The following is a 24,157-nucleotide window of genomic DNA, read 5'->3' on the forward strand; positions in this document are numbered from 1 at the left end:
GGAGGGCTTGTGCAGGCTGCCCAGGGAGGTGGTGGAGTCTCCTTCTCTGGAGATATTCAAGACCTGACTGGACGCCTACCTGTGTGACGTGGTGTAGGGAGCCTGCTTTGGCAGGGGGGTTGGACTCGATGATCTCTAGAGGTCCCTTCCAACCCCTACAGTTCTGTGATTCTGTGAGGGGGCAGCTGGTGGTGGTGGTGGTCTTGAAAGAAAACTGATGCAGGAAGGCAGTGATGCTTAGGAGAATCTTGAGAAGCAGCTTGTCTGGGATGAGGGGAAGGCCGGATCACTGGTCAGCTGAGGTTAGATGAAGGAATGTATGTGGGTTGCCCCCAGCCAGACCTAAGTTGTGGGGTCCCCACCCAGCATACCCAGTAGCTACGGCTTGTGGTAGCACCAGGACCTCCTTGGAGGAGTTCTGTCCCGTGCTGACCCAGCCCAGCCGTGTTTAGCTTATGAAAACTGACAAGATTGCAGCCTGAGGTGTTATGCCTGAGGACTGTTTCATACCTTTCATTCTGGAAGCCTCGTGAGGGGATGCCAAAATGAAATGAAGAAGTGCTTGCTTTTTTTTCCCCCCTCCATTCTGAGCTGATGGGTAACTTATTTCTCCCAAAGCTTCTGCTTAAACTATGTGGTGTTACTACATATGGAAAAGCAAATTCAGTGTCTCTTCAGTCATGTATTCCAATCCACTGTTTTCAATTTTTTTTCCCTCCTCACTCTTTCTGTGGGTTAGTTTGTGAAGGAAGGGGCTTCTGGAAGGCTTTGTACAGGTTTCTTATACCTGTAGTTGTTGTTCGTGCTGATGTCACTGCTTATGTTCTAGACAAATGAAACCCAGAGGAGTGGGGGAGATTGCCTCTGGCTGTGATTGTGTTATCTTTTTGCCCCAAGCAGATGTGATTTTGACAGGAGGCAAAGCAATGAAAGCAGCCTGTGGACATCTCTGGCATTATCCACTGGACTCCACCATGTCATGTTGACTGATGTTAGGTCTGTTAACTGCTAACATGATGTAGAAAGCTGCAGAAGCTTGTCATATATTAGGGAAATACTGTTAAAACGTTTCTCGAGAAATCCCTGATTGCTAAAAGCTTTTGATCTTTGTCAGTGTTAACAATAGTAGGAACTCCGGAGCAGACAGGCTGCTGCTCAGGTAAGTGACACTCCACGTAAACGTGTGTGTACAGAAACAGCTTTGCTGATGTAAGTAAAGCTAGTGTAAATGTAAGTAAATCTCTGGTGGCTGTGCTGGGGGATGCTGAGGCTGGTGCTAGCAGGGCAGTGCAGCACATCATGGCCACCAAGCACCATGGCATCTTGATGGCATCCTGGCCAACCTGTAGCTGGTGAAGCCACGCTGTTAACCATGGGAATTGTTTATACCATGATTGTACAGAAGCAGATAGTTGTAGCTTTGGTGTGTTGGAGTGTTGTAGAATTGCATCAGAAATTGCAGGGGACTCCAGATGTGTGTGGACAGCTAGAATTTGCTCACCAGTGTCCATTAGTATCTGTCTCCCCTGTTAGTCTGTGGAAGGAGTTGTGGAAAGAGATGTGTGAAATCAGAAACTGTCAGTGAAAGGTGATCATCCTCCTTGTCTTAATAGCACAACTAAGAGTTGCTACGGCACCAAAAGTAAAGTTTAATGGATATAATATGGACAGCTTTTATGGTTTACTGGACCACTTGCCTGCTGCAAGCTTGTTTTAGAATGGCTTCTGTAAATACTCAATAAATAACTACTTAAACAGCCTTTACATCAGAGCTGCTGGTAGTTATCCTTGTGCTTATCAAAAGGAAGAGAACAGTCAGTTGGCTGTTGCATTAGGATCATCGTAAGACTTGATTCTCTGATCCTTGGGTTGGGGTTGTGCTTTGTCAGCAGTGCTGGTTTTGACTGTGCATTTCTAAGTCTGGAGAATGGAAGGTAGAACTTTCTGTGTCTGTCTGTACTTACTTGGAGTGAACTGTGGGGGAGACTGGTTCTTTGGGAAACATCCATGTGGTGGTAGATGTAAGGGCGGGGGGGGGGGGGGGGGGGAAGTGTGGAAGAAAGCATCTATGCTATCTTAGCCAAGGTGTGTGAATGTGTAGAGATGGCTAGGTCCAGTGAGTTGTACTTATGTGACTACATGTGACATCTATGTGGTATGTATTTTTCTTCATAGTTTCAGGGAGGTTTATACCATGGTTGTGAAAGCTTGCATTAATCTGAGCTACACAAAGAGACTTATTTTCTTGTAATGGCATCGTCTCCTTTCTTTCTTTCTTCTTCATCCCCCTCCCCACATGTAAATGTGTTTGTAGATCGTCAAGTATTGATTTTATGTGTGTCTATCTTTTCTCGGTCCTTTCCTCTCAAGGCAAGGAGTTAGATCTGAGCAGTAACCTGCCTGTGATACAGAGGTCAGTGGAGTGGTGGGTTCACACAGTATGTGTACAAGGAAAGTTATTTCATCAGACTCTTTTGGAAGTTGTAGTGAGCCTTGTCCCTTATTCATGTAGTGAAATGACTTTAGGTGATGGGATTTGGACTCTTCTTTTGATTGATAGTTGCTTCTGGTGAAAGACTGCCAGCAAAGAGGTAATTTTGTGAAGGCTCCTCTGACTTGTGCATAAGAAGTTCTTGGGAGGACCAGATACGTGCCGTCTTTTTTATTGCCAAGACATAAACGTGGCAAAGTCCATACTGTTTTAGGGTAGGTTAGGATGCATCTAGCAACTAGTGTCTGGCTGTGTGTTGCTGTTCAGTCAGCTCAGTATTAACAAGTTGGCTCTTGATCTTCATAGAATCACTGACTATCCTGAGCTGGAAGGGACCCATAAGGAACACTGAATCCAACTTCCAGCTCTGCACAGGACCACTGACCACCATCCAAACCCTATGACTGAGGATGGTGTCCAAATGGTCCCTGAACTCTGGCACGTGGGGCTGTTGCAGCCAAGGCAAGGGGCTTGCAGAAGGCAGGGCAGCATCTCGACAAGCCCACCTGATGGCATGTGGGTCCAGTACTGGTTGTATTACAGGTATATGCTTTGTCCTGGGAAGGGGTGAGAACAGCTTTTGCTAAGAGAGATGAGGGCGATTTAAAGGTGCAGTTAAAAGTCCCTGGTAGGGGCTGTATCTAGAAGCATGCACTGGTGCAAGGTATTAAGAGTGTTCTGTGTCTCCACCTCCTCAGTTGTCATGGGGAGATGTGTGTGGTGTTGGAATACTCATATCGACTTGTTTGCTTGCTTACACATGGATCTTAAAGGAGTGTGACAGTTGAATAAAAGCATTGAATAACACTTCCTGCGTCCTCCTTGTTTCCTAGTTGCACTCTTATCAATGAGGTGTGTAATCAGATACTCTGTTAAACAGCAGCTTATTAAAAAAAAAAAAGTAACACGTGCAGTTCAGTGGTGAGCATGCAGGAAAGGCAGATGTCAACCAACTGTTAAGATGTGCATGTGTTTGAAAACCAGCTGTAAATCTGGGCTCACCTTTTGCTAGCGAAGGTGTTGTCCCTCTTAAGTGGTTAAATGAGGGTGGGGGAAATAGGATGTGCCCTTCTCAGCCCAAATGGTGTGAAGGCAGTGTGTGGGTTCATCCATTGCTTTACCCCATCTCTCCGGTTGTGTGGGGAACCCAATGGTGGATGTACACGTTTCTTCCTGGTGGCAGCGGCTCAGACAGCTCCTGCTGCTGCTAACCACTGCTCTTGGTCCCTCCCGAGGCTCCAGCTCTTTGCAGAGCAGTCTCTTAACTCCAGCTGCTCTCTCATCTCTTTCCCACTTCACTACCCCAGCTACAATTCAGGGTGCTGGCTCAGCTTGCGTTCAAAGTCATCACTTGTTTTCACTAGCAGCAGGTTTCTAGCCTTTTTCTTTTTCCATGCTGATTTTGGGCTCTTGCCACCCTTGGTCCAGCACAGATTGACAGCCTCAGAAAGGCTGTGTGTGGGGGAAAAAAAGAGCTGCACTCTTTCTTGTACATTAAGAGGTTTCTTGCCTTTAATGCTTCGTGTCACAGTAAGGCCATAAGTTTGATACTTTTATCTACTTGGTATGCCTTTATTTCATCTCCACATTCTCCTCCTCAAAGAGGGAGAAAAGGCTGAAGTGAATCAGCAGTAGCTACAGCTGTTCCTGCTGAAGCAGCCACAATACTGTACACCTCCAAGTACCTGCCACTTGTTGCTGTCAAGCAATGCAAGCGCTGCTTCTGCAGTCTGAGGGCACAAAGGGGGGAGTAAGGTACTTTGTGTGGTTTGTTTTTTCTTCTTTTGACTTCTGTTTGCATCACAGTGATATGGTGGTTAGTTCATAGAACGTGGTTCATGAGTAAGTTACTGTTAGGTAAGCTGAGCATTTATGCCTTCTTAGTTGCTTAGCGGTAGCTGCTCGTGTTGGTGTTTTCACCCTTTTGCTGAGAAGCAAGTTGTCTTACACTGGCTGTGGACTAAGGCTGTGCTGGTGAGCAGCAGAGGGAAGTAAACTAGATGGTGGTATTACCTTGCAATAACCTGGCCTGGGTCACCGTAAAGGTGGCTTATGTTTATTCCTCTCGTGGTGCTCACCTTAGTTTTGTAAGGCTTTCTCCGGCCCTGTGCTAAGTTGTACTTGAATGTTTCAAGCAATAGAGCTCCAGCCATTTCTTCTGATAGATCCTGTCCATCGTGGTGTGTGCTGGTGTTTGTGCTTTCTCTTTTAAGGTAAAAGGTGAATTTGTTACCACTCTGACAGCAGTGTGTCAGTATAGGCACTGACATGGCACAGCCAGTGTTGTTCTCATGGGTGGGGAGTGGGAAGAAACGATAGGAGAGGGTAATTGGACTCAGGGATGATTGTGCTGCTGTGGTACGTTTTGTTGGATGAGGCAGCATGTTGCGATAGGTATTTGTTTCAGCTTCTGTCTGCAGGTGTGACTTAGCTAGATAAGGATGGTCTGTCACGTTGGTGATTTCATTGTTTGATTTGGCTGCATTGAGTGGAGAATGTAGCTCCATTGTTTGGGACCAGCTTTGTAGTTTGGTTTTGTTGAAGTGCATTACATGGCAAGGTATTGCCTCATTATTAAGGTGAAGCTTCAAGTTGGAGGGAAGAGGACATGCAGTACGTAACTAATTTCATAATAATAATAATACAGTTTCACATACATAACTAATTGGGCCTTGTAGCAGCTCCTGTTGGAGGGATCTGGTCAGCAGAACAGACAGAGGCAGCACAGAAAAAGCCCCAGTAGCTCTTCTGGTGCACAGTCACCTGTGTGAATATGTTTTTAGGTGCTCGTGTTTTCTTTGAGTTTTGGCTGAGCATTACTGTTGCAGGGCTGTCTCCAGCACTGAAAGTGTGGCTCATCTATTCTTAGCCTATGAACTACTTTGACCTACAACCATGGTGCCAAGGATCCTGTCTGCACTTCTCACAAGAAAACTTTTGGGCTGTCTTACACTGAAAGGTTTTCACGTGGGTTCCCTTCTCCCTGGAGCATCGCACAGTGACATGAAATAAGGGCTGGTAGAACAGCAGGTTGTGTGTCTTCCTTCCAAAACTTGCCTGGTGTTCCCCTAGATGTGATGGAGCCATTAGTTGGCTTTACCTGATGCTTCGTGGTTTTTATTTATGGCTTGTGTGGATGTGGAGGAGGTCTTGTATGGAGCATAGGGGTTTGGCTCAATTTGCAGTGAAGGGAAAGTGAGCCTTTGAAGAGGAATGGGTGACAGAGAAGGGAGGTTGCTCACATGAACCTTGTGCCAGCTTCTCAGAGCAAAGATGAGCTCATGGGAATCCAGCACGCTCAAATATGGGAGTGTTGAAGCAGCTCTGAGCTACCTTCCCTCTGCACATCCTTGTGCTGCAGACTTCTTCAGGTGGTTCTAGTCTGACAATGGTGTTTTTGCTGCTGCTGAACATTGCCAGCCTGGGCAAAGGCTCTCCCCATCAGTAACTGAGAACCAAGTTTTAACTCCTGCTTCTGGGGCGAGGTGCAGGGAAGAGAGGGGTGGCAGCTGGCTGGGCTGTGTGTTCTCCTTGCTGAAACTCTGCCTCTCCTTGTTTTCAGGTGATCATTGCTTGTGAGAGGAGTGGTTCGCACCTCATGGCCTCCACAATGAGTACTGCTGTGTCGTGACGCCAGGGGTCTTGGTAAGTTACTTAAGGGAAGGGGAGGGCCTTTAATGACTCCACAAACGCCGGTACATCTGTTTTGTCTCCGAAATTGATGTGTGATGTGTGAAGTCGTTTTAAGCCACCCAAAGTATGAGCTGCCTCTCATGTTGGGCGAGGCTACTTTTCACCTGTTCTCACCTCCTCCTTTGAGCTTACGTGGCACTGATGTGTTTGCATCATCAGCCAGATCAGGGGAATCTGATCCAGCTGAAAGGAGATTTCTCCTGTTTGCCTTGGGTTGATTCCCATTCAGATATTCCACTGATCTGGTCAGGAGTGAGGTGGTGAGAATGAGCAGACAGTCGAACCACCCTGATGTGCCTTCAAGCAATCCTGTAAATACAACCTCAGATGCAGCTTGCCAAAATACTTTGAAAAGTTGTTTCACCATTCACCATCAGTGACCCTACCTTTAATTTTAAAGCAGTGATAAGTGCTGTGCTATGCCAGGCAGAATCCATCTGTAATAATGCATCTGTGGAGTTTTTCTATTATTGGGCCCTAGTTTTCTGGACAGATGTATGTTAGAAGTACATTTAGAAAGATCATGAAGCATTCCATTTCACATTATAAAAGATGGTGTGTTCCCAGCGTGCACAAAAGGGAAGCAGAGAAAGGTGAGTTGCCGCTGTTGCACCAATGAATATATCGATGTATCCTTTGTAGCTCTCTCTGGTGAGAAGAAATTTAAACTGAGGTTGGAATGTACAGATCCCTTTCAGAGCGTATCAATTCTGGTAGGTGGAAGATACCTATATAGTGTATAAAATGCAGGGTTAAAAGAAGGGAGGTTTTTAATTTGCCTGGTGAAGTACTTGAAAGTTTGGCGATGTTAGAAATCTTGTACGGACAGTGTGGTCATGATTCTGATCTTCATGTTTTTCTATTGCACTGTGCAAGACTGGGAATCTGAGGAAATTCTCATCTTGCAGTATAAGGTAGCATCACAGTGCATAAATATTGAAAGCAGAAAAGAGCAGAGAAAGAAGCAACTAAAATACTTAAAAGTCCAACACTCAGACACCCGTATGCTCCTTTTAGGTTGAGCTCAGCTTGTTTTAACACTGTTGTTCCTATTCACTTTTTTTCTTCAAACATGAAATTTGTTGTATTTTCAGTCACGCCTTCGCCTTTTCTAGAATTGCTGCCTTTTTCTGATACATAAACGTGTTTTGAAAAGTGGAATTAGGTGCTGTTGATAACGCTACAGGTTTGTTTCCAGAACAGTTGTAGTAGCAACTTGTAGTAGAATCTGTATGGAAAGCTGGTATAATTTAGATACTTAAGAAGATGTTCCCTTTTGTCTTCAGTGTGTCCGAATAGCCTCAGCTCCAATTACAGCCTGATAGTGGTAACAATAGTAATAGAGTAACACAACATTGTTCTCGGAATCAATGGGCTAACCAGTTTAAAGCCTCAGAAAGGCATGTGGATCTTGTGGAGTGTGCGGCTCAGGCTGGAGTTCATCTGATTGTGCCTGGTAAGAGGCAGGACAAATGAGACTGCTACTGCAGAAACGTGCTCTGTGTTAATGGGTTGTGCAGCATGGCAGAGGTAAGACTATGGAGCAGGCTAATAGCTCTTCCTTGTGAAGGAGGTACATAGCAGAGAGGAGAATTTTTAGAGGTGATGTTCTTTGTGGAAGGATCACAGTGTAGAGAGCTGCCCCGTTAAAGTACAGCAGTGCAAGGTCGCTAAGAATTGTAATGGCACGACCTCACAGCAAGATCAATTGGGGAGCTGGAGGACCACGTGCTCAACAACACAAGGTACCGATTACATTCCTTGGCCAAAGGTGGTCACGTAGTACCAGAATTTCTTTTAGTCCTCTCATGTCAACATATAAGCAAAACAATTTTTGCTTTTGAAATACGATTCAAGTGGTAGTTTCTCCATAATTCCTATTCAACACAGTCCCTTTCTGATGAGACTTATTTTGTTTCATCTGCTATGTACAGAAAGAAACTGCTTCTTCAGTGCTGGGAAGGAATAGCAGGAATATTTACATTTGAATAATATTTAACTAGCAATGCTTAATACATTAACAATAAATCTTGGTTAGATTCTGAATTAAGTGGATTTGCATCTGAGTGGATGAGATGAAGAGAAGAGATTCTGTTGAAACATAAACACGACAGAAATTTGTTCCAAAATAATTTAGCCCAAAGGATGTAAACCTTAATGTTCAATAGTTTCCTCCTTCAGAATCAGTTTTGTGTGCCGTGTTGCTTGCATCACACGTGTTTGTTAATTGGTAACAAGCTGAAAAAATGCTTATTTTGTCATGTGCTCCTTGTTGTTGTTTGTTTATTTGTGTCTCAATAGTTCGTACCTTGTTGCCGAGCAAATTTTAGAGGGGCTGCTCTCTAGTGATCTTGTGGCCTTTCTAATGGGAAATAATGACTGAGTAACCTCTCTGGTATTTGCAGAGTAATCACAGCATAGCTGGTTGCTTACAGGTGGACAGGAAGGCTTTTGATTTTATTTTCCTCCCTCTGTGCAACTCCTAGCACACATCATTGAACATATGTCTAGTTATATTGGACCGAGGAGACAGAAAAGATTTGAGCAGAGTTTATGTTCTTAAGAAATATCAGATTACGGCCATTCACGAGAGAATTCTAGATAGCCAAGTCATGTTGGGGATTTGTAATTTTGGCTTCCTGCTGACTTGCTCTGAGGTGTCTTCATGCTGAGCGCAGAGATGGAATCAAAGCGCGCAGGTATGAGAAGCTTCCCTGCTTTATTGTCTCCAGAGCCATTTGCTTTGGATGAAGGGAAGCTGGCCTCGCTGCCTGTAAACTGAACGGTCAACCAGGGCTGCCTCTGTTTGAAATACGCAGACAGCTGTGCTGAGCCATCTGAAAGCTCTTCTCCTGCGTCTTCTCAGTAACGGGGAAGGACTGCCATTTACTGCTTCGCATCAGAGACATCTGCTCGGAAAGCTCCTCACCGGATTTCTGTTCTCTTCTTGTGGGATGGTTTTAACAGTGTGCCCTGGAGATGCGAGACTTCCCCTGGGCAGCAGGAGGCACGCGTCTAGAGAATGCTGGAGCTGCAGGAGGGAAGCACCCCGTGCAAAACCAGAGAGGAGCAAAGAGAAAAAAGGCAAGCAGACAGACAGCACTGAGAAAAGCGGGTGGCAGAAAGTGCTACAGAGCTGCCTCTGGCGGCACAGTCCCCAGAGGAACTTGACGAGAGCCCATCTGCGTGCGTGTGAGACTGAGCTCAGGATTTCTGTCAATGCATTCCAGTAACCCCAAAGTGAGGAACTCCCCGTCAGGCAACACACAGAGGTAAGGAAAACAGCCTGCTGAGTTGGTGCATGATGCTGTCCCCGCTCTGCTGCGGTGTTAGCCAGACTGATGCATGTGACTTACCAACCTTCCTCTGCGCTCTTGTCGGGCAGCTTTGCAGTGCCAATGTGCCTCCACGTTTGCCAGGCTCAGGGCGAACTGAAAGAGCTCTAAGCCTGTGAAGTTTGGAGTCCGTGCTCCTCGTGCCTTCCTCCCTTCCATCAGGTGTCTAAATAGGTTGTAGGAGAGCAAGCATGCTGTTTCTATCTGTGTTCCTCCCTCCACCCCCTTCTAACTATCTGTTTCACCCAGGGGTGATTGGGCAGCAGAAGGTCTCTCTGTCTGTATTTTCACACAAAATGCTTCCTTCTTATTATGTGCCTGAACTGAATGGCCTGGAAAACCGGTCAGCTGTGCGCTCAGGTCCATTGTATCATTCACCTGCTGGTGCAGTAGGTCAGCATCTCTCCTCTGCTAATTTGGAAAGGAAAAATATGGAAGCGAAGCAGCGTCCAGGGACCTGCAGTGCTCTGATTGACAGCATTCTAAAGTTTGATTATTTACTCCTAGAGGTCATGTGGAGCGTAACAGTAACTCAGAGGGAATACCTCTAATTCAGATGTCTGTCCAAAGCAGGAAATAGCATGTGCGAGTCCCTCAGTGGGGATGCTAGCAGGCACTGCCTGTTGGAAGTGGCACTGATGTTGGAAAACAAAATGCAAAAGTAATGGAGTAACTGGAGAGGCTGAGCAGGAAAGGATGGCTGATACATGGGTAAAGCCCAGAGGATCAAAGTATTTTTAGGATGCAGTTTACTGAATGGAGGAGGGGAGGAGAAGACTGAGCTTCCTTTAGCAAACGAAAGAAGCTTCATCTGCCTTATTTCAAAGGAGTGTGGAGGGAGATAGTACCCTTCTCTTTCCCTGTTCAGAAGCAGGTTGTAGCTGGTTTAATTGTTTTCACGGTCAGAGATTTGTGTTTTCCTGGCAGCTCGCCCCACTGTATGATCAATGCTGCAGTAATGCTGGGTTTTCCTTGTGCTCCCTGTAGAACTGGATAGGGAGGTGTGCAGTGGGGGGGGGAATCTGCTCAGATCAGGGCTCCGCTGTGTAATTTGGGTCCGGGAGAGCGGTGAGGTGAACTTTATTGTGCTGTGTTTGTTTACTCTGAGCTGGTCTTGGTGTGAGGCGCTTCTCTGTGCACATAGAAACCGTTGTCTTTATTGACAGAAGCCCCAGAGGTAGGTCCTCATGTGACAGCAGTTCCTGGGATCTGGCAGGTCTGTAGCTTGCTTCAGTGTCTTCTTGAGCAACAAGATCCCATCTTGGATAATAACCCTTTCAGGGCATGTTCAGAAAACCACACGGATGATTCTAAGCTTGCAGGCATTTCTTATTTGTCAGCGGTTGTCTTTAGCTTGCACTGGTGGCAGTGGTTGTTTCTGCTTTCTGTTCCCACAGGGTTGAATGAATCCGTGGAGTGATTTGTCACTTTCTTTTTATTTATTTATTTCTTTTTTTCCTTCTGCCCCCAGTAGCCCCAAATCAAAGCAGGAGGTGATGGTCCGTCCCCCTACAGTGATGTCCCCGTCTGGCAACCCCCAGCTGGATTCCAAGTTTTCCAACCAGGGCAAACAAGGGGGCTCGACCAGCCAATCCCAGCCCTCTCCCTGTGACCCCAAAAGTGGAGGTCATCCCCCAAAAGTGCTCCCTGGCCCAGGTGGGAGCATGGGGCTGAAGAATGGGGCTGGAAATGGTGCCAAGGGGAAGGGAAAGAGAGAGAGAAGCATTTCAGCAGACTCCTTTGAACAGAGGGAAGCTGGGACTCCTAATGACGACCCTGAAATCAAAGGTATGTTTGATAGGATATGTGCACAACTGCAGACAATTGGTGTGCATCGTCTGTGAGATGGAGAATTGCTATGCATGTGTTTGTGAAATGTTTGTTTATCTGTGAGTCAGCCAAAGATGTCTAAAGGTCTTGAGAGCAAGTAAAGAGGGGATGCCATAGATGACATCAGTAAGCGTGTCCTCTTGTTCATGCTAAGTTGAAGTGCAGATCTGGCCGTGGTAGGAAAGGTAGTTCCTTTGTAACTCTGAAGCTCCCCCAGAGGATTTGAAAGTACAAATACAACCTGTTGGTTTCCTTCTGGCCTTTGGCCTTTCAGGAACTGCTCTGCTGTAACTGGAGTTTTGAACAATATGCGTGCCTGTTTTGTCAACACAGATACATAACCTGTAGCACCCTGACTGGTAACGCAAATCAGAGGGTTGGGATTTCTGCGTTCTGATCTTGGCTTCAATATTGCCATTGTAAGGTGGTGTGAAAACAGATAAGGTAGCCATTTGTCCGTCTTGCATTTATTTTGTCTGTTTGCTAGGTCTCCTGGCTAGGATGGCTGGAGGAAGAGGGAAAAGCAGAGTTTGTCACAGTGTTCCCCTCGAATGCAGGCAGTTTTATATTTGCACGTATTTATATTTGCACATTTTAGTGTGTAGCCTTCCTGCTGTTCTCTGTGGCCATTAGAGAATGCAAAGAGATCAGCTCTGGGAGCTGCCGCTTGTCTTAGAATGTGACAAGATGAGCTTTCCCCCAGCAGTAGCAGCGTGGCATTAGAGGGAAGGGGCATGGCTTAATAAATGAATTGCTTTTATTAGTGCTTGGTGGATAAGCAGGAAACTTCAGAGGAAGATAAAACTCTTGACAGTTTGCAAACGTGAACCAGAAACGGTTTCCAGAGAGGTGCCAAGATGTGATTTCTTCTCTCTTCCTCTTTCCTCCTTCCAGACTGCAATTCTGCTGATCATGTGAAGTCCCAGGATTCTCAGCACACACCGCACTCCATGACACCTTCAAATGCTTCAGCCCCAAGGTCTTCCACACCTTCCCATGGCCTGACTGCTGCTCTGGAGCCAGCAAGTGGGCAGAAGACTCCATCCAAAGTGGTTTACGTTTTTTCTACTGAGATGGCCAACAAGTAGGTAGATGCTTGAATGTCTTCAGGGAGAGGGGCTTACATTTTTATTCCCTTTTCATGAAACTTTCAGGTGCCCTTTCTCGGTCAAGTACGTTTTTGTAGCAAAAAGGCAATGCTGAGTGTTTTGGTGGTGCTGGAAGGGCTGGAATGGGGAAAGAGGCCTTTTGCTCTCTGAGAAGCGATGATATATTCCTATGGGGGTGCATTTTTGGCAGATGCCAATATTATATTGGTTTGTAATCCACACAGCAAGTGTGAGCCGGGGTGACTTAAACCAAGACGTGACTCTTTAAGTGTTGTTGTGTCCGTAGATGTAAGTATTTTCTTTTTGCTGCCTATGTGCTATCAATTATGTGTGGTTGTCTTTTACCCTTCTGCCAGCTGAAAGGTGAAGAATGCTGGTTAGGAAAATCTGATTCTTAGCTTCAACTGGATATGTGCGTTTGTCTGTCTGTCTTTGCAGGGCTGCAGAAGCCGTGCTGAAGGGACAGGTGGAAACCATTGTGTCCTTTCATATCCAGAACATCTCAAACAGCAAGGTGGAACGAAACACTGTACCCTTGGTAGGGAGCTGCCTGCAAGTGGGTGGGAAGGGGAATGTTCAGTTTGCTTGTGATTCGGAGAGTTGGGTGATTGTTTATGCTCTGAAATAAGTCTTAGGATGGAAAACAGAGAGATGGTGGTTGTTCTAGCCTTCTGCAAATAAATGTCTTGAATTATCCAAAGAAGAGTGTGTCTTGCAATATTTGGGTAGTATATTTCCAACCCACTGATGACGCAGAGCTAATGCAGAAGGAAGGGGTACCTGCTGTGATGCTTGAGCAAAAGTGTGTGGGGTTTTTTTGTTGCTTTGTTATTTATGGCCAAGATGCTGCTCTGTAAATGTTGTTTACAAAGAGACTACCCTTCCTTGCAGAGTGTGTGTTGGTGGGGTTAGGACATTACATTGGCACCTCTGCTTACATGGCACAGCTGTAAGAAGAGAGTGATGGCATGTGGCTTTCTCTTTCAGAACCCCCAGATCAATGCACTTCGGACTGAACCCAAACCCCTGCCGCAGCCACAGCCCCCTGCTGCCCAGGACCAGAACCCTCCTCAGAACGCCAAAATGCAGCCGACTCCGCCTGTGTCAGCACCAGTATCCAAATCCACCGGTCCCCCGTGTCCCATAGACCAGGACAGTCCCAGCGTAGAAAGCAAAGTGATGTCTGTGGGCAGCCCTGCCAACTCGACCCCGCTGCAGACAGAAGGATTTGGGCAGAGTTCAACCCCCAATAATCGAGCAGTTAGCCCTGTTTCCCAAGGTAGCAATAGCTCTGCTGCAGACCCCAAAGGTCCTCCCCAGCAGGTGTCTGGTGGGGACCCGTCCAGTTTGGGTGAGAATCCAGATGGACTGTCGCAGGAGCAGCTGGAACATCGAGAGCGCTCATTGCAGACCCTGAGAGACATACAGCGCATGCTCTTCCCTGATGAGAAGGAGTTTGCTGGAGGGCAAAGTGGAGGGCCACCTCCAAATTCTGGGGTGATGGATGGTCCCCAAAAGAAACCTGAAGGGCCAATACAGGCCATGATGGCTCAATCCCAAAGTTTAGGCAAAGGGTCAGGGTCTCGGACAGATGGAGGGGCTCCATTTGGCCCTCAAGGACACAGGGACATGCCCTTTTCCCCAGATGAAATGGGGCCACCACCAATGAACTCCCAGTCGGGACCTATAGGTCCAGACCACCTGGACCACATGACTCCTGAGCAGGTGGCCTGGCTTAAGCTGCAGCAGGAGTTCTACGAGGAGAAGAGAAGAAAGCAAGAGCAGGTTGTTGTGCAGCAGTGTTCCCTGCAGGACATGATGGTCCATCAGCACGGGCCTCGTGGGGTTGTCCGAGGCCCCCCTCCTCCCTACCAGATGACCCCTGGGGAAGGCTGGGGACCTGGGGGTCCAGAGCCCTTCCCTGAAGGCATGAACATGTCACACTCTTTGCCCCCCAGGGGCATGGCCCCTCATCCCAACATGCCTGGGAGTCAGATGCGCCTGCCTGGTTTTGCAGGAATGATGAACCCTGATATGGAGGGCCCCAATGTCCCAAATCCTGCCTCTCGGCCGGGGCTTTCAGGAGTCAATTGGCCAGACGATGTGCCAAAAATCCCAGATGGCCGAAACTTCCCTCCCGGCCAAGGTGTCTTTAGTGGCCCTGGCCGAGGGGAGCGGTTCCCCAACCCGCAGGGCCTGCCGGAAGAGATCTATCAGCAGCAGCTGGCTGAGAAGCAGATGGGCCTGCCTCCTGGCCTCAACATGGAAGGCATCAGGCCTGGCATGGAGATCAACAGAATGATCGCCTCCCAGAGACACATGGAGCCTGGGAATAACCCCATCTTCCCTCGCATGCCTGTGGAAGGGCCAATGAGTCCCTCCAGGGGGGAGTTCCCAAAAGGAATGCCCCCCCAAATGGGCTCTGGCAGGGAGCTGGAGTTTGGGATGGGCCCTGGTGGCATGAAGGGGGACATGGGTATGAATGTCAGCATGGGCTCCAACCCACCCCTGGTACCTCAGAAGTTGAGGGAGGCGGGAGTCGGGCCGGAAGAGATGATGAAACTGCGACCGGGTGTCTCGGAGATGCTCTCCTCTCAGCAGAAGATGGTGCCGCTGCCGTTTGGGGAGCACCCGCAACAGGAGTATGGCATGGGTCCCAGGCCTTTCCTTCCCATGTCTCAGGGCCCGGGAGTTGGTCTCCGAAACCTCAGAGAACAGATGGGGCCCGACCAAAGGACTAACAACCGGCTCAGCCACATGCCGCCACTACCTCTCAATCCCACCAGTAACCCTAATAGCCTCAACACTGCTCCCCCCGCGCAGCGCAGCCTGGGCCGCAAGCCCCTGGATATCTCTGCAGCCGGTCAGGTGCATTCTCCAGGAATCAACCCTCTGAAGTCTCCCACCATGCGCCAGGTCCAGTCTCCCATGATGGGGTCTCCCTCGGGGAACCTCAAGTCTCCTCAGACTCCCTCCCAGCTGGCAGGAATGCTCGCAGGTCCCACTGCTGCAGCTGCTGCTGCTTCCATCAAGTCCCCTCCGGTCTTGGGGTCTGCTGCTGCTTCTCCTGTCCACCTCAAGTCACCATCCCTCCCCGCACCTTCACCGGGATGGACTTCGTCTCCAAAGCCTCCTTTGCAGAGCCCTGGCATCCCCCCGAATCACAAGGCGTCTCTCACCATGTCTTCTCCGGCCATGCTGGGGAACGTGGAGTCGGGTGAGTGCTGCCTTTTCCAGTCCATCCTGGCTCTTTGGTTTCAATGAGGTTTGGAGAGGGCTTTTGCATGGGTGTCAGGGTGAGGGATGGTCCTTTGGAGGGCGGTGGAGTGAAAGGGTATTCCCTCAGTGTCTCAGGGCTGTTGGTGGCGTGCAGTCCACAACCTTGTAGGGCAGCAGGCTGTGCCCTCCAGCCAGGCTCCTTGCGCGGGAGCTTTATGGCCTGGGGAGATCTTGCTGAGAGCCGGCCAGAGGCTGGGAGAGGCTTGCCCACGTTGCCCTCTAGTGCTGCCGTGGGTAACAGCGCTGCAGAGGCTCGGCTGGAATCTCCAGCAGCGGTGGTGGCGGGCAGGGTGAACCCTTCCATCGCTGAGCAGAGCTGCTGGCTGTCTTCGTGCTGTGGTAGGTGCGGTAGGGGAGCCTGGCTGTTGGTGTCTTCCCAGCATGAGCTCGAGCTCCTGCAAGTCGGAACCAAATGCTTCAGTCTGCTCCCGAAGCTTTTATATCTAATTCTTTCAAAGTGGAAGCGATCTGGCACTGCAGGATTTTTTGTCTTCTCTGTTCTGTCTTCCTTCTTCTGAGGTGGGCTGAAAACGTGCAGTGAATTTTGAGGGATGGTACGACTTTGATTTAGCATCCTTGCTTCAAATGTGGTTCTTAGGGGTATGGAATTCATTGCTGAAGAACAAAGGAGGTTGGAAGTGCAAATATTTCTACTTTTGGGCGAGCAAAGGATTGAATTAAGCCAGTAGGTACTGGAATGAGGAGTAAACATATATACATGCGTAAATTCAAAAGTGAAATTTAAAGAAGGAGTTGTGTTTGTAGCCGCTAATGTATCTTGTCAGAAATCTGCCCACGTGTCTCAGCATAATATCTGCTACATCTCTGCATTGCATTATGTGTGTCTTTTATGCCTCCTAAAGAAAAAGAGAAAGGCGTTACAGTTGACACTCAGTTGGTACGGGAACAATTAATTGACCCTGGATTTATTTTGGATTTTTGTGAGTAGATCTGGTACATATGTTTGTTTTAAGTGCATGGAAGTTGAATTGTGGGGCATGTAGACTTAGCTGATAGTTCTTGTGGATTTGTTCTGGCTCAGGATGGTTACAGTACAGTCTAGGATAACAAATGTTATCCATCTTGACTGACTGATAGACTTATTTTTCAGGTTACCTTGCACAGGCACTGACTGCAGTAGTCAGATGGTCTCCTAGAATAAAGTAGTTTTCTCGTTTTTCAGCTCTCTAGAAGGAGAAACCATGAAAAGCTTTTAAGAAATGTTTTTTTCCCTCTTTTCCCAAGGTGGCCCACCTCCTTCCACCGTCAGCCAGCCTGCTCCTGTGACTCTCCCTGGAAATCTTCCCTCTAGCAGTCCTTACACAATGCCTCCAGAGCCGACCCTCTCCCAAAATCCTCTCTCCATTATGATGTCCAGGATGTCCAAATTTGCCATGCCCAGCTCAACACCGCTCTACCACGATGCCATCAAAACCGTGGCCAGTTCAGATGATGACTCCCCTCCTGCACGTTCCCCAAACTTGCCACCTATGAACAGTGTACCAGGTAAGAAATTCAAGGGATTCTCTTTGCAACCAGTTTCTCTGGCTGGAAAGTGTGTTTTCTTTGTAAAGCGTCTGATCTAGGAAACTGCTTATGTGTAGGAGAGGTTTCCATTCAGGTTGATTGAAATTACTTGTGTGAGTGAAAGCTGTTCATGGAGGTCATTGCCGGACCTACAGTGTGCTATCTGGAGAGAACTCTTCTTCCTTTGTCTTATTCAGGCAGTGTCGTAGAAGCTTCACAGAGTTGTTTTATTGTTGACACTGAATCATCTGGTCTTTTCTCCTCTGTTATATGTATTGCCTTCGTTACAGAATAGAGCATTAAAACAATTTAGCACTCAAAATTTACTCATACTTGGTGTTCGTGTAATGATGACCTCAGCCAGGATTGAGGGGGACTGTCCTGGTCCCTACTTGAGAAGGCAAAATAAAATGCTGTTCTTTTGGGCTTTCTCATGGATCAGCGTGTTTGTATGATAAATCCAGTTTCTGCTGACAGGTCAGTGGTTATGGGTACAAGTTTATTAAATACAAAAGTAGCTTGTAGCCCCTCCACCCAGCTAAATTAATACAGTTGAAAGAGAGGATGACTGGTTGTTTGAATAGGGCGGCAATTAGTAATGAATTCTTGATGAGTTTACCTGTAGCTGTGCTATTTGTTTCACACAGGAGTAATGGGAGTTGCTAAATATACCTGGGAAAGCTGGCTTACCTGAGTCAGCTTGACAATAGCTCACTTATCTCCACTACCTAGGCTTTACGAGCAGTATCTCATTCATCTCTTCTGAGGTTTTGAAAGGAGGTTGTCACCTCCTGGTGGACAAATGTCTGTATCTTGGTAATCTGCCACAGACATGTTTGTCACTGCCTGCCTCAGCTGGAGTGCCAGCAAAGTAGTAAAGGTACAAGTTGGACTGAGATGCTACTTACAGAGCAGGCTTCAGTTTATTTTTGATAGAGCAGAGGCAAACTTAGTCTGTCATGCAGGTAGCATCAATTTTCTGGTTAAAATATCACTCTCCAGAGCCACTACTGATGTTTATTTATTAGTACTGATTTTATTTTTTTTTTAAATATATTTTTTTTCATGTGCATGTGTCTGTACTTAGTAACCACGCAGAAAGCTCTCTGGTATCTTCATTGCTTGTTTATTGTTGGCTGTTATCTAAATCTGATTCCTTATTTCTTCCCTAGGAATGGGCATTAATTCTCAGAATCCTCGAATTTCAGGTCCAAACCCTGTGGGTCCAATGCCAACCCTTAGCCCCATGGGAATGACCCAACCTCTTTCCCATAACAACCAGATGCCCTCTCCAAATGCTATGGGACCCAATATACCTCCTCACGGGGTCCCCGTGGGACCCGGCCTGATGTCACACAACCCGATGATGGGGCACGGTTCCCAAGAGTCTTCAATGGTACCTCAAGGACGCCTGGGCTTCCCACAGGGGTTCCCTCCTGTACAGTCTCCTCCACAGCAGGTGCCATTCCCACACAATGGGCCCAGCGGTGGACAAGGCAACTTCCCAGCGGGAATGGGTTTCCATGGAGAAGGACCTCTGGGGCGTCCCACCAACCTGCCCCAAAGTTCGACAGATCCAGCACTTTGCAAGACTGGAGGCCCTGGTGGTCCAGACTCCTTCACTGTTCTTGGAAACAATATGCCTTCAGTTTTCACCGATCCGGAGCTGCAGGAGGTGATCCGTCCCGGAGCCACAGGAATACCTGAGTTTGACCTGTCCCGGATTATCCCATCGGAGAAGCCCAGCCAGACACTACAGTATTTCCCTCGCGGGGAGGTGCCAGGTCGCAAGCAACCGCAGGGCCCCGGGCCCGGGTTCTCCCACATGCAGGGTATGATTGGAGAGCAGACCCCGCGGATGGGACTAACGTTGCCTGGCATGGGGGGTCCTGGGCCAGTGGGAACTCCGGATATCCCCCTTGGGACGGCTCCGTCCATGCCGGGTCACAACCCGATGAGACCGCCAGCCTTTCTGCAGCAAGGCATGATGGGGCCGCACCATCGCATGATGTCACCAGCACAAACGGCAATGCCTGGCCAGCCTGCGCTAATGAGCAACCCTGTGGCTGCCGTGGGCATGATCCCAGGCAAGGACCGAGCCCCCGCGGGGCTGTATAGCCACCCGGGCCCTGTGGGGTCACCTGGGATGATGATGTCAATGCAGGGCATGATGGGACCCCAACAAAACATCATGATTCCCCCACAGATGAGGCCCCGAGGTATGGCTGCTGATGTTGGCATGGGAGGATTTAGCCAAGGCCCTGGAAACCCAGGGAACATGATGTTTTAAGCTGCTACCATAAGACTGGATGTTCCGATCCTTTGTCAAGATGAGATTCCAAGTCCTGAGGGCTTCTTTGGAAGCTTCAGGAGTACAGTTTTGCCATGCAATAGGTGAAAAGAGACCAGAGGACACTTTGGGAAATCTCGAATGTATGGAATTACCTGAGAAAAAAACAAAAACAAAAAAAAAAAAAGAAAAGGAAAAAAAAAGAAAAAAAGAAAAAAAAAGATTCATTTTAACAGGTTGTTTTTTTTGTTTGTTTTTTTTTTGTTTTGTTTTTTTTTTAAGATTTATTTTTTAAAAATTATTTTTGTGGACTTTGGGTATCCCGTGATGGCACCTGCTTTGAGAATCTGTAGCTGTATTTTGAGAATTGCCATTTGTCACAAGTTGCACCATTCTCTGTATGTTTACGTCCTTCGGACTGGCTTCTCCCAGGACTCTCGGTTATTTTTGGGTTTCTTTTTTTTTTTTTTTTTTTGTGTACTGTACTATATTGTAAAAGGGATTTTAGCAGAGACTTTAGTCTTTGGGGTGAGAGGAGAATGGGATTCTAGGCTGTTTACTTTAGGTGGAGAATCCATCTTCAGAACTTCGGACTATTTTCCTTCAACTCCAATGTATAGAAAAACCAAACTACGACCTCAGAGCAGAGTATTAATGAAAAGCACAAAAAGGAACTTAAGTTCAGTGAGGGGAATCTTTTAAAAGAAATAAATAATAAGTTAAGGACATATTTTTCAAATTATGGCGTGCTGTCCAGCACCTTCTGTCTCTCCCTCCCACTCTTTATTAAATAGGCTTCTCTCTTTCTCTCTCTTTCTCTCTCTCTCTCCGTCCCCCTTCTATCTCCTCCTATGGCAGCTGCAATACATTGTGTTATTTTGGGGGGTAAATCTAGGTGCGCCTCTCCTCACGTGGGGACTCTTCCCACTTCTAGGAAGGGGCTGGACTCGGACACTGTTACATTCTACAGTAGTCTCTCACTGTTTCCTATTCTCCTTTTCTTAGAAACCCCAAGTGATTTTATTAACGTGGGAGTGGAACAGACACTAAAAGTTATCCAGATTTTTTTTTTTTTGTGGTTATTATTAATTTTTTTTTTCCTCCCCAGCGTAAAACGTTCTGTGTAACCTCCATTAAATTTGGTACAAAACCACTCGCCAGGGCTGTGGTGTCAGAAAAATAAAATATATTGTTTCTTACGAAGATGAACTGTCTTTTATTTTTTTATCCAATCCAGTTGTTTCCTACGTGCATCGAACTGCTGCCAAGACAACTGTTTGCTCTCTCCGGTGATCACAGACAGACAGCCTGGTGGCTAGGTAGGGTGAGCTATGGCAGCTCATAAAAGTTAGGTCTGTGGGAGCCACGTGCTCTTTGCAAGGTGCTTCTGTTTGCTTACTTGTGAATGGAGCTTGGTTTTCCTTGGAGTGAGGCCTTATTTCTGAATGCCCTAGGGATGCTGGTTACGATCTTTCTTTATTGGCAGTCAAGGAATAGATTACGCCTGCTGTTTCTGTTGCCTTCTCTTGGCAAGTGCTTGCAGCTCTACAAGGTAGGTGGTTTCAGTTTTCCCAAAGCAGCAATGTTCACTTGCTGAGTGCTGGACTCTTAATGCTGTGCAGGGTGCTTGGGCTGTGTCCCCCCCCCCTCCACCTGGTCCCCCCTGCTCCCTGGGATGGCTTGGGATTGGGTAGCATCTCTGACTTCTGTCACTCAGAGGCTGATATAGCAGGGAATAGATGAACTTAAATAACAAAGGTGAGAAAGAAGTTATCAGCGAGCAGATTTTTATCAAGATGGCCCTGCTGGGTAAATTATTGCTTTGCTGCAGTTCGCATTGATTGCTTCCTAATCCTGTCTATTCAGACTTGTCTTCTGAGAGAGCTTCAGTGAGTGGGTTTTTGGGTTTTGTCTGTGAGAAGTAAAGGACTGGATGCTAAACTGTGGTCTGTGAGTGAAGCCCGGCTGCTGGAGAAAACTGGGATAGATCAGATCTGTAGGGAAGGGAGCGGGCTCTGCGGCTGCTCTCTGCTTGTCCTAGCACTGTATAAGGAATGTGTAGTCTCTGTTCTTCCTCTTACTTGCCCTTATTTGGAATTATTTAAATTAGTAGTTTCCTCAAAAGGCTGTCGATTTGTGTGAAGCTTTGCGTGACAATGAGCGTATTTAATAGGCTTGTGCGTGAGGGCTTGTGAAAGTTGGCTGATGTTTAAAGGGTGGAGAAAGAGTTGTTGTCTGTGGCTGTTTTACCATAGTTGCTAGTGTTACAAAATGAGCGAACCCACACGCCTCGGGAGGCACACAAATCTTCAAAGCATTGTGTTGGCTGTTCCAAATTCACCTTTGTGCTGTCATGCAAATTTGAAATGATTTTGGGTGAGAATTACTCTTCTGACAACGTGTGGGATGTGTGTTGTGGTGTGCTTCCTTCTAACAAGACAAGTGGCGTGCCTGAAGCATGGGCTTGTCAAGATTTCAGACAGCTGACAATGACATAGTGTTATTCCCGTACAGCGGAGTTACCTTCTCTTTAAATGGTTGCACACTTCCTTTTTCAGGATCTTGCATGGGAGTTGTCACAGTGCAACTTTTATAAACGTTGCTGCTTCTGCCATGTCTGACTGTTCGACTGTGTTGAACAAGGCAAACTTGACTGTCATGGTAATAAGCAGATCTTTTTTATGTGTCTTCCACACTGCTTCCTATACACTTTGAGGTATTCTGAGTGGCAAAATGCACCAAAGACCCTTGGCAAGTGGAAAGATGCATTTTTAAGACATTGGGTAATTAAAGCTGCTTCTGCGTACAACTTCAAATGTTGGCATTTGGTATCTTAAGAAAGTTTTTTCCTGCAGAAAATGCTGGACGCTTGGGTTCTCCCGAGTCACATCGGTCCCCTTAACATCAGTGGCATTCCCAGCAACAAGATTCAAAGGCTTCAGCTGGCTCCAGTTGGAAAACTAACTCGGTAGATGTGGACTGAGCTGCTTTGTTGTGTTCTCATCTCACTTTTCCCCCTTCTCACTTCCCAAATGCGAAAGCTTTCTAGCTGCCAGCCTTTCTCATTCACCTTAGGATCTGTAAGTTCAGGCTTTGCTCTCTCCTTCTTATTTTTAATCAATAGTAGCTGTGACTCAGCTCTGGTAGTCATGGCACGCTTGAAGAAGGGAAGTGAGGCTGCCATTTTTAGTTCCTCTCCCCCATCGGGTTTTTTTTGTGTGTGTGTGTGTTATTTTTTTTGTTTAATTTTCAAACCCTCCTCCTCCACCTTTGTTTGAAAGAACGAAGTAGACTTTATTCATACATGCTTGGCTGCTCTTCCTCTCTAGTAGCATGGGAGGAAACAGTCTGCTGTTCAAATTATCTCATCCCAGATGGCTGCGCAGCCGGAGCGCAGAGACTTAAAAGGTAAACCCAGCAGATGGTGAACTTCTGAAACGCAAAGTAATGCGCCTGCTAAATCAAAAGTTTAAAATGTTTGAAATCTGTTTGTTGTAAAGTAGTAGACTGTTGCGACAGGTCACCTGTGAAGTACGCTGGCGGTTTTAAGCGCTGCCCAAATGAATTTGAGCTTTGTCCTTGTATCATGGGTTAGCTAATCCACCAAAGGGTGTTACAAGCAATGTGCTAGACCAACTGGCTTAGTACCGACCTCCCAGTGGTACCCAATGGATAATGTTTCAGAAAGCAGACCAGTACATGGAGACTCATACACTCATCTTCCTCAGTCTTGGTTGGGATTTGAGCACTGGCTGTGCTTCTGGTATGTTGCATGTGTCCCAGCTTGGGATAGATGTGAGAAACTGACCCCTCCTAAGGAGGGTAAGAGTGCTTTGCTGTATGGATTGGGTAGTAATCCTAAAGCTATCCCAAGATGTCCTATTCTGAGGCAGTCTGTGTTGTTTCCAGTTATTTCTGTGAATGCTGTTTGTTGTGATAGTTTTATTGTGCTGGTTTTGTTTAAGATTAAAGCACATTATCTGAAGTGGATTATTTTTCAGGCCTTAAACTCCCGACTGAAACTGCTAACTTTATTATGTTGGATTTGTTGACAAATATAGAATCATGGAATCATTAACGTTGGAAAGACCTCTGAGATCAACCAGTCCAGCCATCAACACGTCACCACCATACCACTAAACCTTATCACTCAACTAAGCTCGATATCCCCTCAATCTTGATGTTCAGCCAGCAAGCCTTCAGAGCTTGCGATCCTTCACTGAGAGATGTGGGTCCTCTCAGCTTATTGCACAACCAGGCTTTACCCTTCTGGTTGCTTTCGTTTGATGCAGAGCATGAGGCAGAAAAGCGATTTTGGATTTGTGTCCTTCCTGGTACTAGTGGAAAGTAGGCTGTTGCATGGAGATGCATTGGTTCTGTAGGGAATTTACCTTTCTCTCTCTCTCTATGTATCTTGATATATATATATATATATACATATATAAAATTTTATATATATATATATAATTTTACTATTTCTCTCTCTGTATCTTGATATATATATAATTTTACTATTTTTATTTATTCATTTTCTCAGAAATGCCTCAGCTCTTCTGCAGTTGGGTACTTCCCACTTGTTTCCTGTGGTCTTTGAACCCTTCCG

General features: G+C 46.9%; 1 protein-coding gene across 8 annotated transcripts in view; it reads left to right on the forward strand.

The window, feature by feature from the left end:
• The window catches only part of BCL9 (BCL9 transcription coactivator), a 53,552-nt gene extending 32,795 nt beyond the window's left edge, over positions 1-20,757 (forward strand). For 5 of the 8 annotated variants that reach the window (XM_015879677.2, XM_015879702.2, XM_015879668.2 and 2 more), the window contains exons 2-9: positions 6,054-6,136; positions 9,152-9,456; positions 10,991-11,307; positions 12,244-12,433; positions 12,897-12,996; positions 13,446-15,675; positions 16,983-17,243; positions 18,437-19,706. In XM_015879677.2, coding sequence (XP_015735163.1) covers positions 9,404-9,456; positions 10,991-11,307; positions 12,244-12,433; positions 12,897-12,996; positions 13,446-15,675; positions 16,983-17,243; positions 18,437-19,554 — 4,269 coding nt within the window. In that variant the 5' untranslated portion in view covers positions 6,054-6,136; positions 9,152-9,403 and the 3' untranslated portion in view covers positions 19,555-19,706. Of the gene's footprint in view, positions 1-6,053; positions 6,137-9,151; positions 9,457-10,990; positions 11,308-12,243; positions 12,434-12,896; positions 12,997-13,445; positions 15,676-16,982; positions 17,244-18,436 lie in introns of all 8 variants that reach the window. The other 3 variants (XM_015879660.1, XM_015879722.1, XM_015879712.1) reach the window with 3 other exon arrangements.
• The last annotated feature ends 3,400 nt before the right edge of the window (positions 20,758-24,157 follow it).

The sequence above is a fragment of the Coturnix japonica genome, chromosome 1 (genome assembly GCF_001577835.2).
Source record: "Coturnix japonica isolate 7356 chromosome 1, Coturnix japonica 2.1, whole genome shotgun sequence".
NCBI classification, from domain to species: Eukaryota; Metazoa; Chordata; class Aves; order Galliformes; family Phasianidae; genus Coturnix; species Coturnix japonica.